The sequence below is a fragment of the Manacus candei genome, unplaced genomic scaffold (genome assembly GCF_025592945.1).
Source record: "Manacus candei isolate 608988 ecotype Guabito, Panama unplaced genomic scaffold, ASM2559294v1 h1tg000069l, whole genome shotgun sequence".
Lineage (NCBI taxonomy): Eukaryota > Metazoa > Chordata > Aves > Passeriformes > Pipridae > Manacus > Manacus candei.
The window spans coordinates 2,468,607-2,483,038 of NW_026138117.1; the positions used below are offsets into that span (position 1 = coordinate 2,468,607).

General features: G+C 40.8%; 1 protein-coding gene across 7 annotated transcripts in view; it reads right to left on the reverse strand.

The window, feature by feature from the left end:
• The window catches only part of GABRA5 (gamma-aminobutyric acid type A receptor subunit alpha5), a 54,937-nt gene that overhangs the window by 20,223 nt on the left and 20,282 nt on the right, over positions 1-14,432 (reverse strand). For all 7 annotated transcript variants that reach the window (XM_051806915.1, XM_051806913.1, XM_051806914.1 and 4 more), the window contains one exon: positions 8,178-8,260. In XM_051806915.1, the coding sequence (XP_051662875.1) occupies positions 8,178-8,260 (83 nt within the window). The remainder of the gene's footprint in view (positions 1-8,177; positions 8,261-14,432) is intronic.

Here is a 14,432-nt window from a genome sequence, read left to right on the forward strand (position 1 = left end):
TTTTCCTCCCCCCAAAACCCCAGGCACGTAATTTTGTCATTAATGTACTGCAGTAGCACTAGGAGACTCTAATTGAACCTAGGGACCCATAACGACAGAGGTAATAAAAGCAAGTAATGAACCGTTCTATCTTAGCTCAGAAGAGACTGTAATTGCTCTTTGCCTCCTTTATCCCCACCTACAAAATGCAGGCAGCAGAGACCTTCCAACCTCATACTGGCATCATGAGAATGATTCCAGAAACATTTATGAAATGCTTATAAGCCATGAAAACAGCCACCTTAGAAAATATGAGACATTAAAAACCTCACTTGTATAACAGTGGAGCAGTATTTAGCCACTTGTCATATTTACAAATAATATCCCATTTGCCAGTGGTATAAACCCGTGACCCATGGCTGGCAACCATAAGCCCTGGTGCTGCCTTTTGGGGCATTGTGAGCCCAGCAATCCCTTTGCAGGTTTGCACTCAAGAGCCATTTGAAAGCTTAAGCACACTAAGCACAGAGTCTCAGCATGTTATTTTCTACTGCTGACAACTCAAATTCAATCACTCCTGTCCTGTAACCAGGAAGTTGCGCAGACTTTAAATTTAGGCTGAAACCTCCAGTGTGGGAAACGCATGCTGATGTTTGTTCCATCAGCAAAGCACCCTGGATCTCCACACCGCTCCACCACAATCCTGTCTAGACCTCTTTCACGAGACAAAAACCCCACTGCTGAAAACTCCACACCAACTCTTCCCCCTGCATGAACTGCTCTTTCCCTGCACTCAAAAATGCCACCAGTTGACCTTTTCTACCCCCAAAAGCTTGACGTATGTGGGCCATCTTGTGATGAGGAGCCTGCTCCCAGGGCAGGCAGCACGTAGGCTTCCAGTGGTGGCTGCTCAAGGGGCTCTCTGCAGCTGCTACAAAAGCCGCCACTGGCACCCCAGGAAGGTCCTTAACGATACAAAAATGGGCTTCATTAGGGACAATCCTGCCTGTGCAGGGGCTGGTAGGGAGCCAAGCCCTCGGCTGCTGCAGGTTGACAGAGTTTGCAGCCTGGGGTTAGTGCTGACTGCAAGATAGATGGGGAAGACAACAGCTTTTTCGGACCACATGGCAAATGCCCTGTGCAAGCAATTGTTCTTTCTGAGTCCCTTTTTCCACTATGAACCTAAGCAGGAAAAACTCATTGGCTTCTAAGAAATGGGTGAGCAGTGTAGGAGGTGACTGACCCAGAGCTGGGCACTATTCCGCAGGTAAGGCATCACTCAGCCAGGGGAGTGGGCTACAGTGAATGCTGCTGGTTTAATGTATTTTTTTAAATTAGCTCAGTGGAAAACAGTAACCATGTAGACAAAGTCTTTGGAAAGTTAAATAGCTACAGTAACTGCAAATGCTTGAAGAGTATACTAGCAGAGTTTCTCAAGCCTTTCCTAGAAAGTCCTGAATGTGTGTCACTGTACACTGTAATGGGCAAAGAAAAACTGACTATGTGAATATTTTAAAGAGCTTTTAAAAAGGGCCCTTTTCCCTTTTGTCATACTAAAAAGTATCCTTTCTATGGGAAACCTACCAGACAAATGAGATTTTACAGTCATACTCATTTGCAAGTTCTGATGCAGACTGGAGTCCCATAACAACTGCTGCAGAAACCCACACTACACAGTTCAGGTCCAGAACCCTACATTTTAATTTCTAAGTAGATTCCTGTTAAGAAAGCTTCTTAGATGTCTGGAATACTTGAATATTTTCTTTTAAGCACCACTCTTGATGAATATCCTGCTCTTTGGGAGTTCTGGGCTGTGTTGCTCCACCCTGACTGTGGGACTCAATACAAGGATGGAACTATTGGCAGCACTGACTGCCCAAAATGCTGGACTACAAGAGTCTATCTTGCTATACATGTACATCTGAAATGACTTCAGGCTATGTTGCAACACCTGTAAAAAGGCTTAAGTATCTATTGTTATAACCCACTGCACTCAATGCAGAAGAAACTTTTATAAGCTTGGCTTATAAAAGATGCTTGCAGAAATGGTAGAGTTGTCCCCATAGTGAAGATTCCTACTGTTTCATTAAGATCTTTTAAAAAATGGGACTTCCAGCAGAAACAGTGAAAATAGTCCCTAGGAGAGATAAAAAAGCTCACCACCAATATAACATAACACCTAACTAATCTACAGCAGTGACTGTTTCTTCTGAACAAAGTATGGTTTTGTATTTCTGAGGTAGCAATGCAGAGAAAAATAGACATCTAAGTTACACCAACTAGGGTATCATACACTTATCTACTTCTGAGCTACCAGTGCAGAAAAATAGGAACTTCTAAAATATGATTCATCTTATCCTTAGGCTGGTATCAAAAATAGTTCTAATGAATCTAACTGCAGAAGTGCTGACTTCCTTTCAGTGGCCATAAAGGGATTTTAGACGACTAACTGGGACATATTTGTCTATCTGAAATTGTCACAGATCCATCCTGTCCATTCCCTAAGCCTTTGATGTCAATGCAAGGCTTTTGATGTGGGCCAAATCACTGTGTTCATTCTGCACTATAACATTTAATTTTTTTAACAACTCAGTCCCATGACAAGTCATGTGTCCATAATTCCAAGGAAACTAGAGGCAAATTACAGCAATACCATTAGGTGGTCTCCACCTCCTCCATTCATTCTAAAGGTTGAACGGAAAACTAGTTCAGGCTAAATGCCTGCGCTTTACTAGCTAGCTATTAAAACTACTCACTTAAGTAAAACTACAATGGTGGTTCAAGCTAGTTGTCTAGACTGCCTTTCTGATGCTGCCACAAGCATATCTTTATTGTGTCTGGAGATCTAGCTTCTAAACAGCTAAAAGTTAGGGAAAAAGTATTCCAACTAAAGTGGTAGTTAGTAGTTGGTGGTAACATGGGGTTGGAAGAGGGAGAAAAATATATCAAGTATCTTAGAAATATTTATTTTAGTATTCACATAACATCACCTTATTTTAGTCATTCGATGTCCATTGCAATGGAGGTGTCTAAGGACACAGTGATAAACCTTAGGAAAACGTAAAGGAAGATGTTACATGACTGAACAGAACATCACCAAAACTATCCATTCTATATTAGGAGGCTTTTGCCTTAAATTGCAAAGTCACAACTTAGTCTTGAACTTTGCTGCTCAGCACTTCACAGAGATCCTCCATGGTCCTCTCCATGTGTCCTTTCTTAAAAAAGGCACAACACATCCCAGCAGAGTCAACAAGCTGTGCTGCCTATCTCTGCTCTCAGCAATAGACTCAGGAGCCTCTTCTGATCATCTGAAGAGATGAGTAACAGAAAAGCTCTGCCTCCACACATGAGACTGGAGTTCCAGCTGTCCCTGGGAACAACCTATGAGAACCTTCCAAAGAGCCATTCCTCCTTTTCAAAGTCTCTTAAAATTAACATTTGTCTTTATTTCTTATTCATTTAATTGTATTCTTACACAAGACTCTTACACACAGGTTTTGAAAAGCTGGATACATTCTTTATCACATTTTACTAATAGAGAATTAGAGTCTGTTTAGAAGGATTCTGTTTTGAAGTTCTCCCTCTAACCCCTGCAGTTTTCCTGCAGCTCTTGCAGATGATAATGGAAGGAAGCATAAAATCAAGAAATGCCCTGTAGGTGCTTTTACCTCGGTGCCTTCTCTGCACTATAAGGGGAAATTTTCCTTAAATACTTTTTTTTTGCAGAAATTTCTCGGCAGCTGCAGGTGAATGGACAGTTTGTGAACACTGAGTGCCTTAATATTGTGTTGCAATAAAATCCTGGCATACTGGTGAAGTTACTGTCTACTTATTATTCTGACTTCACCAGACTTCTTAGAGGAAAATAATTTGAGCATGCTTCCTGCTACAGATATAGCTTGTGCACTTTCCTTTATCAAAAGTCATACTGTGACTTAGTTTGAGCTGTTAAAAAGGAAGATGTACATAAACCATGTTAACTGCTTTCTCCAGACGCTACAAATTGTACCTGGTGCTGTTTCCTCATAAACAGTTATCAAGTTCCCTTGTTGATCAACAGTGATCAATCTTTACCATCTTCATGTCTGACTAAAAATTCATGAGGAACAAACACCAGGCCTGGTTTTCCTCTGTTCATGAGCTTGGGGATCTCATTATTTTCAGAATATTCGTTAAACTCTCTACTTACTCTAAAAATCATAGGTTTTGGTTTCGGAGGTTTTGTTGTTTTTTTTTTTTCTGCTGCTGAGTGACTAGTTGGCAGCTGCCTCAGGCATTTGTCCATTCCACAATACAAGATCTCATAATTCCGTGTACTCGGACACTGTCTTCAAGAGACAGTCGCCATAAATAGACACCACCTTACAGTATCTGACATTGTCAAAGCACCGGTTAATGGTCACCAACAGCAATTAACTAATTCATCTTCAGGGCAACACCGACATAATTAACACATGAATAAAATGAGATTTAGGAGTTAAGTCAGTTGCCTGGGCAGAGGCCTTCATGGTCTAGTGGATTAGACATCTGCTTCTCCAACCAAAGAAGTTGAGTCTAATCCTTTTTCTGACATTGATTTGTTGCATGACCTTACAGAAAGTCAATTAACTTCTCTGTCTCAGCTGCCCTAGAGATAATGATGCTTACCTACCTGGTGACACATGGGCATTTTGAATCTGTACTAAATGATATTCTTAATGTACTCTTAGGGCCCATCAGTGGAAGAGGTGAAACATTAAAGCTGTGAAGCTTTAATGTCCTTGCTATTTTATCTAATTCCTCCCCCACACACCAGAAATAGCTTAGGGGTAAGGACAAATTTCTTAGGCTAAGGTGCTCCCCGTACAACTGTGTCTGGCATCAGGAATTTTCTTCAGATCCTGTTTGACCAGTAAAGTTATTTAGAATACAGGTCAGCACTAGAATTGCAACGTAAAGTTTAAAATAAACTTGGCCATGGAAGAAAACAGCATCCTTCCCATGCTACCATGAGGTAATGAACAGATTGTACTCCTGATTCAAAGGAAGCAGAGCCTGCTGCAGATACCCTAGAGCCTGTGCTCATGCACCATCCATCCCCAGTTCCCTCTAAATGATACTTCTGCAAGATAATTTCTACAGGTGTCCTGACTCATAGCAGGGATACAAGCCCAAAGGAAAAGTACCTGCATACATGCATCTCTTGGAGCAGACCCACCTGATCTTGACATCTCTGAGCAGTGGGGCGTTGTACTTAAGAGAAGGACAACTAAAATCTGCTCTGTTCAGTTTGTGAGAAGCTGTCCTTGAACTTCTTTCCTTTTCATGATGTGCCACAGAGCATTAAAAAATACTACTATAGTCAGCATTTGAACTGCCTGGCAGGTATCTAGGCTGGTGGTGTGCACAGGTAACTTTGTATCCCTTTTTGTGTATTTGACCTTCCTTTTAATTTTTTCTACAAAATACTCTGTTGCTACATCTAATGTTTCCTAGGCCCATAAAACCTCCCACAATTCTAATATAGCAAGAAACCAGTCAAATGGGACATAAGAATTCAACATTTACCTTTATTTCTGTGAGCAAGATTAGTATTCCTTCTCTTTAATAATGAAGGAAACATCAAGCACGTTTTTGCCTTTCGCTTGCGGAATTACAGCAAGCATGGTGAACGGTCACGCAACCAGAAAATTTATAACCTGCTCCTGCTTCTGCTGTGACACTGATCACTTCTCAGCATCCTTTCTGCTGACAATCCGCCTGTGTGCTGGCTGTTTCATTTCACTGCCCTGCTCTCTCTACCCTCAGACTGGTTAGCACTAGTCTCTTCTCCACCCTCCCATCTCCATTGATAATGTGTTTAACATTTACTTTGATGCTATTCCTTGACGCTTTTCAAAATCCTTCTTGGAAGGAAGACCATTAAAAAGAAACCCTTTGGGGAAAGATGGAGGAAAGCTAAAGAACAAAGTGTACGTGCTTGTGTATCATACTGCTGCAGGCTTTGTCTTGCTGCAAACCTGGAGATGACTCAATGTAAACCCATACTGCTGTAATTAGGGAATAAATATTGCATTCTCCTAAAATACATCTGGGCTAGTTCAATAAACCCTGATTTACAGGCTGCTACTTGTGCAAACATCTGCATGTTAAATTCCAGTAAATTACTAGTGAGTGGTCAGATCAGTAATACAGAAATTCCCAAGGCTGAAAGACTGTCTATAGCTTGTTCCTATGTATTTACTTACTGCAGAGGCCACTGGTTTGACTAGCACAGATCAAATGGCTCCATGTCTACACACTGTGGAAGAACTTAAAGGTGACTTGTAACAGCTTATGAAATGTACTCTAGGATTGTATTCTGAGTATGGCAAGGAGCATAAACTAAAACTGTATTCACCTCTCAATGCCTAAAATACAATCTTCCAGTGCTAGTTTTGGCATGGATTAAAATTACCTGTGTGCTAAGAAGTGATTAATATGTAACACATTTGGCACAAGCAGAACATATAATTACATTAAGACATTACTGGGTACTCCTTCTAAGCATTTGTAGCTTATCTTGTAACATTATCTCATACACTTGCATGTTTGGTTGGGGTGCTTTTTTTTGTGTCTTTACTATATGGACAGTGAGAACCTGTACCTTTCTGCACCTAATCTAATAATACATGGAAGCATCCATTTAACTTTAAGGCTGAGCTTTAGATCTCTGCTGCATCAGGCACTTTGTTTAAATATGTATCTTTTAGTTTTATATTGCATATTTTGCAAGATTTCATAAAATTATGCAACATCCCAGTCCTATAGTCTACACTACAGACCAAGAGGTGTGACTTCAACTTTATCTATTGATACAGTAAAGGACATGTAACACTAGGAAGGATAACTTATTTTTCGTCTTATTGATTCTTTCCTTTAGCTTTTGTTTAACCTGATATACAAACAATTACATTTTCCTGTGAGATGTTTTCCCATTTTTTAAGTTTGGAATGAAGTAGATGTTTTGCATTTTTTTTTTTTGGAGTATAAAGGTGTATAGACCTTCAGATTTATATTGGCTTTGCTGTAAATTAATGCTACTGAAGTCACTGAACACTCTTGTACCTACAGTGACCTTGTAAAATACATTCAGATGAAACAGGGTCTACCTGGATTGCAAGAGGGAAAGGAAATCAGTTTATCTTAAGTTTGGTAATTTGGTAATGGTTATTCTAAACAGTGTTTTTACTTCTTAGTATGATCACTAGAAGACAATGTATAGTCAGTATTAAATCAGGGCAGATTCAGACGATAAAAGCAAAGCTTAATCTTGCTAGGATTAGTGACTCTAAATTGATACGACTGAAAAACATTGAAAAATGCTGAAGTTAGGTGGCTTCAGGGCTTAGCAAAACGCCTTGCCTGGTAATTATCAAAAGTCTTCAGATACACTGATTGCACCTGGAACCTCTGATTGGATTACCAAAATAAATAATAATAATAAAAAAAGAAGTTGACTGTAGTAGCCTCATTTGTACTTTAATTAAAAGCTTTGTTTTTAAATATAACTGATTCCCTGAGGTTATTTTTAAAATAAGCTTCTGGCAAGGCAACAGTGTGGTGGATTAGAGGCTTGGAATTGAGGAAAAATCATCATTCAGTATACAATTTAGAATAATGTGTGCATATATACAAATACATGTGTATACAACATCATGTAACAGGATACAGGACTGGATTTATTAAAGCCAAATGGAAAGATATTTCCTCTTTTAATATTCTAGATCTCTTTTAATATATGTGATGTGGATATTGCACTGAAGCCTGATTCATATAAATACCACAATGACTGCACATCAATCTGATCAGGCCAGTGAAAGCTCTGTTTTACTACATATGTAAAACCAAGTTACAACTTAGCTGTCTGCATCTACAACTCCATCTAACAGTGGCTGTTACACTTGATGTGGATACATAAGACATATCACCCATCAGCTCACTGTTTATCATGGAGCATGCAAGCATGAGTTGAAAAGCAGCAGGCACAGACAAAGCATAGTCATGGAAAAGGAGCAATGGGATAGCAGCAAGGGGAGTGGATTGGGGGGGCTAATGAGCAGCATTAAAAGGGGAGTACTGGGGGGGAGGGTGAAAGATCTGTATGAGACATGGCTGAATATGAAAAGCCAGAAAACAAGACATTTTTCTATTTCTTATTTCAGAAGAGAACTTACAGCTTCCAAATTTTAATGGGCAAGCATGTGCATCCATGGGGAAATCTTCAAGCTGCATGGGACATTCAGCAGAGATGGTCAATCTGTGGGAGAGTAAAAAGAAAACATAATTTTTTTCCCCTGCACCTTCTCTTTAGGCTCCTCACCACAATACATGAGTGCTGACACAGGCAAGCTTTTCCTGAAGGTTCCTTGTTCCTGCTGAAAACTCAGCAACCCACAGTTAAATTGAATGTGAGATAAGCCAGGGGGACCACAGTGTGTGCACACCATAGGCCTTATCTAGCAACCCTGAGACATGTGAAATGATTTTATTTATGTAAGCTGTCCCAATAAGATCATTCTTTCTTATTAGTATGCAAAGAAACTCCTGTGATGGAGCTTCTGCCACACACCTTATACTTATCTCCTTTCTGTACATACTGCAACTGGACTAGGAATTTGACTCCTGCGTATAGCACTGTTACAGACATAAAAAACCATTGACTTTTAGATGTAACCATTTAAATACATAAAACAAATAATTACAAATAAAAATACATAATATAACTATCTATAACTATATATAAAGTGATATATCATCAAGGACATATATACATCACTTTATATAGCACTATAGTTAGATTCTGTGGAAATCACATGGTATTGGGGTAGTCCATTTCAGTTCAACACACTGTGAATTACCTGGGCATCTTGTCAGGAAAAAACAACAGGGTGACTTTCCCTAGACAATGTATTGCCTAGGGATGCAATTCTATCCTAGACTACTTTGCCACTGTGTGGAAATACTTGATCTAGAGTGGACATAGTGGTAGGGAAAGAAAAACTCTTAGGAAAATATAGCCATGTCTTATGGATGTTCTGTGTGATTGACAGATCAAGCTGAACACTAAAAAAGTCTGAGGTAAATTTCTGAGCAGTGTAACATCAGTTATACTGATATCAAATGCATCAAATACATCAAATATATCAAGAGAGCCAAAGCTTACTTCTAGCACAAGGAAAAACTGTTTTGTTTATGCCATTTTGATATTTGCAAAATACACAGTTTGCTCAGGAGAGTGAGGATGCAAATCTCATTTTACATTATAAGTAATCTTATGGTTTTCTCATTTTATGCTATTCCACCTCAGAGGCAACAGATCAGAGACACCCAAAGCCTTACAGACTGCCTGGTGCTGGGGCTCTGCTGGAGGGCAGGCTGGTTCCTAAGAAAACTATTGCCTGGGGAGCAAAAATCTGCAAAGAAATCCACAACACCCTACCACCAGAACGCAAAGTACACTTTCCTATCACAAAAGCAACACAGAGCCATACTCCCTAGCTATATATACTCACCACTCCCTACTAGCGCCCCAAAGTGCTACAGGAACTTCTATCCAAGGGGACTGTAAAGGGTAACAATCTGTCCCTGTACAGATGGCACAGCGTTCAGCCAGTCCAATTCAACAGAACACAATGATGCCTTGCTGGGGCACTCCAGCTACACAGAAAATAAACTGGGGGAAACAGCTCCACTCTCTGCCAACACAGAGAAATTCTGGAGCTTTACCAAAGGCTGGAAATGGCAAAATAATCACAGAAAAATGTAATAGTATCATTGGCTAGAGATCATATTATGAGGATAAGCTGGGAAACAGGAAGGAAAAAGGCAAACTGCACACAGTAATAGAAAATTTAAAGATAATACGCCATAAAAGCATATGAAAAAAAATCCAGTTCAGAACAGAGATAGTGTACCATTTTGTAAGAACAGACAGGAGGTTACAATATAGAAAAAAGTTTCTGAAGCCTGAGATACTGGCCCTTAGGCAAAACTGTCCTTGGGCTTTATTTTTGTAAAAGAAATTTTAAGATCACTCAAATATGGAGTTGTCTGACGTGGAGAATGCCCCTGGGCATCAAAGCCAGCAAAGCCAAAGTCACCAAGAGTGCTGTGTGGATGAATTTTACAAGCTTGTTCTAGTAGCATCCTGTCCAGACCTTGCATCTTTTTCATAAAAATCACTCTAATGGGTACTTGAAAGCAAGGTTACCATCCCTCCAATGCATTGTTATATTTTCCATGCTTAACACTGCAAATTTAATTTTCTTGATAAATTCAGAAACCTTTCTCCAAGAGGCCATAAGAAAGCTGGCATGTTTTACTGCACTGCATCTCCTGTCTCTTTTTCTACCAACAATTTAAGCATGTCATTTCAAAGGATGCAACACTTTATTATACATGCTTGTAATCTGCAAACATCGAAGGAGGGGATCCCTATATCCATCTTAAAAAGACAACAGGTGTAGAATCAGGAAGTGAAGGAAGATTCAGTGCAGAATTATGCATAAGACCTTCTGTTTCATCTGACTGTCCTATGAATTGTATCCTGCTGCCTGCATCTCTGGAAATAACCCTTGTGTATAATGAGGAAGGCTGTAGACATTCATCAACTGTAAATGTGGAAAAGAAGATGATTTGTACAGAGAGTGTGACCTAGTGGAATTTAATTAAGTCCCTCCAGAAATTATTCTTGCCTGTCTTAAATGAAAGGGTAGCAGATAAGGCTGGAGGGCATCTGGCTGCCACTACCTGACTCAGAAGCCCCAAAAATCCTTCTGGTGCCAGGCCTACTCCTCTGTCCCCTCCGAATTTCTCATCCAGCAAAAGGCGGCACATCTCTTAAAAGGATGATGCCTGCTGCAGTCTTCTGGGTCTATCTTGGAGGTAGAGAGAACGAAGTTTAGCAGTTGTGAATGTGCTTGGGTACAGCCTTTCCTTTCGTTAACACAAATTCTTTGGATGAAAAAGTTCTTTTTGCTCTCTATCAGTGATATCTGCATACTTCTTTCCTTTTCCAGTGCCTCCATCCTAGGACCACTCCTAGTCTGGCCATCTTGAACAAGTGAACTGGCTATGCTATTTGTTACATGCTGTTAGAAACCTTATAGTTGAGCCTCTTAGGTGATTTTAAAGTGCTCACTGAACACTCTCCTTAGATGCCTCCTACAAAAGTGTGCATTACAAGAGGCTTTTGAAGTGTCTTGTAATGGCCAATGTGACAAAATATTTGACAGGAGACTTCTAAGAAAACTTGACTATGAGTTCTCATACACAGCACAAATGTCAATACCCTGAATTTCTGCAGGGTGTTCTGTGCCAAGCAGGAGCTGCTTTTCATTACTGTGTGAGGACCTAAAAACAAAGTCACTAAACTGACTCCTGGTTCAAAGAGACTGGATTTTCTATTGCATACAGAAATAAAAGCAGCACAACAGCCATCTCTTACACCCTGGGAGCAGGAAGCATGGGTCACTGCAAACAGATTTGCTCCTTGGTGCAGAGTACAAACTATATATTCAGATCATAGCTTCAGGACTCACAAAAAAATTGATATCTGCATCTACTCCTTCAAATATCATGTGGGGTGATACTGGCACACTTTGACTTTTAACATTGTGATGAAGCTTAGGTACCCTTTGCATGTTTACACAGCTGATTATAATAACATTATTCTCAGTTTGCATTTATTTAAAAAGAAAGGAGGCCTTGGTATCCTTTGAAACAGCCTTTGCCTAATCCTTTTAAATAGGGTGACTCCAGAATGATCTTGCTGTGTGCAAGGAAGTACAGTTATCTGAGCTAGAGACAGCCCCTATACCAGGATTTTTTTGTCACAGCACAAGCATTTCTCAAAGGCAGTTCTTCTCAACCAAAGCATTTAAAAGCTTTCCTCCTCCACCATCATTCTGTCTTAATAAAATCCCTGTAAGACTAGTTTCACTCAAACAGAGTTTATGACAAGATTATAGGTGGCTGTTAAAGGTCCTTTGCAATGGGAGAATGAAACTCTGATTTTATTGAAGATAATGGTAAAATTCTCCCTGACTTAATGGGGCCCCTATTCACCCAAAAAAATGTAACAAACCCTGATTATAGTTGCTGATTTATTACTGACAAAATTTCACTTTCATAATGCTCCAAATACACTACTATCCAAATGTTAATCAACTAACAAAATGCTATTGCATATCTTAACTATCTGAAAAGAAAAATGTTAGGTTTACAAATTATTTAATCTGTCATCTATAATTGTATATGAAGAAAGCTGTATTAAAGCTTCATTATGTATAGTCTTTACTTTAAGAACATAAAGTGATTACTGAAGTTCTGTTTCAAGACACTTAAGCAAATATCCCTCTCAGAAAAGCACAAGAATTCAAGCAGCAAGACTTCGTCACTCCAGAAAAGTCACCTTCAACCATTTCCACTAGGGAATTAAGCATGACAGTGCTTTCAAGAGACTGTTCCTTTTTAGCAAGAAGGAAAAAAAGGAGGTGTTAAAGTCAAGGATGTGGCAAGGAAATAAATGCAGATATTAGGGAGCCAGACATTTGCAGTGAGTGTGTTTCAAGGAGAGGTGGGTGTCCCTCGGTAGAAGTCCCTGAGACAAAAAGCACCCTGTCCTGCAAGACCCTGTTTTAGGGCACTGCAGGGACCCCTCAGCTGTCTCTGTGACTCCCTCAATGCAAGGGAAAAAAGTGGGGGGACTGAGCAAAGCTATCATCTCTCTCCTACCCTGGCAGTGCAGAAAAACACTTTCTAGAGTATTATCTGCCGCTACCAGGCAGGAGGGGAGGGCAGTCATGTGCCTGGAGAGCCCACAGACAGAGCAGAAACTTGCTTTTTCTTATCAGCTACTAGCTTTAGTATGCAAACAAATTAAAACAGAGAGCTTTAGGATAGGGGAGCAGAAAGGCAGAGTCACCAGTGCCTTCTGGGAGAAGTTAATTCAAGATAAGTGTTGAATAACAAGAGTTACTGAGGAACGGGACACAAGGAAGCTTTTGTTGGTGCTAAGGTACTGTGGCCAGAGAGATACAAAGCTTTTCTGACTGTTTGCCTTAATCCCCAAATCAGTCCCATCTTCTTAGTTGTTGTGGTGGTTTGAGCCAAAATCCAATTTCCAGGCTTTCCCCACTCCTTCCCACAATTTTATCTCAACACCGAAGAGAAACTTTCAGGCAGACACCTCTATAGGGGAAAAGGGGAAGTATATATACATTTATTCTACACAAATAAATACTGTACAAGCTAAAAGCAACTATATATATAATATTACACACTTCTATCTGTCCCTTTAAGCTTCTCCCTCAATTCAGTCCAGGAAAAGCCCTTCAGGCTGATAGGTGAAGCAGTCTTTCTCTTGTGGGAGTGTTCAGGGAACCTGATTCACTCCCCCCACCAACCTCCAGCTGTTTCCTGAAGTCTTTTCTTCCCCACAAAGTCCAAGAAGATAGCTCTGAGTCCTTTCTCCTTGGTCCCGTGCCATCTCTGCTGTGTGATTCTCTCTCTCATACCTCGGTTCCATGCTGCTGTAGTTCAGTTCAGCTTATTACACGTACACGTCTTGGAATCTTCATTCCTCCTCCGAGTTTTCGGCTGTCCTCCATTTAAATCACTGCAAGGACATCCTCCGGGCCTTTCTCTGGTCCATCTCCAATTTCGCCTGGGGTTATCTCCCTGGCACCAGGCTGAATTTCGCCCATCCACTTTGGCTCAGTTCCAATGCTGAGCCTCCCCTCCACTTTACAGTGAGAGGGAAAAAGAAGAAGCCCCCTCCACAGTCTAGCTGCAAAGGGGTGGGTGGGGAGGGAAGAGGACTTGGCTGCAAGGCCTGCCTCTCTCTCTCCCGCTTACCAGCTGTTTGTGAGTCTCTTCCTTCACAAACACACACTCACTCCAATGCTGCCTCCAACCCTGGCTTAGCCAGAGCTGAGGGCCGCAGGGCCCCCCATCCTCCCAGAAAGGAAAGAAGGGGGCCCTGCCACCCCTGGGCCTTCCTCACACCCACAGACCCACAGAGCAGCAGACAGACAGATCGATTGCCAACAACTTCTGCCAGTTGTGTATATATGATTTTTCACAGGAGCGAACAAAACGAGCAGTGACTGGCCCTCTAGGGGAGACTGCCCTGGCACCCAATCACCTCTAGGCCCCCCGGCTCCCAGAGGGGGCAATTTCAAACCATAACAGTTGTTTATTTCTGTGCACTGCTCTTACCCCTTATTAAAGGGAGCACTTTGATGCTGTTTTGGCCCCACTTTAGCCAGCACCTGCTATGGGGCTCAGGTGAGCCCAAGTGCTGTTCCCAGCATGAGGCCAGCCATCACCATTTTCCCCAATAAAAGGCAAAATGTTTGTTTGAAACTCATATTAAACCTATCTCAATCTATCTCACCAACATGCCAACAAAGAGTTAAGTGGATCCA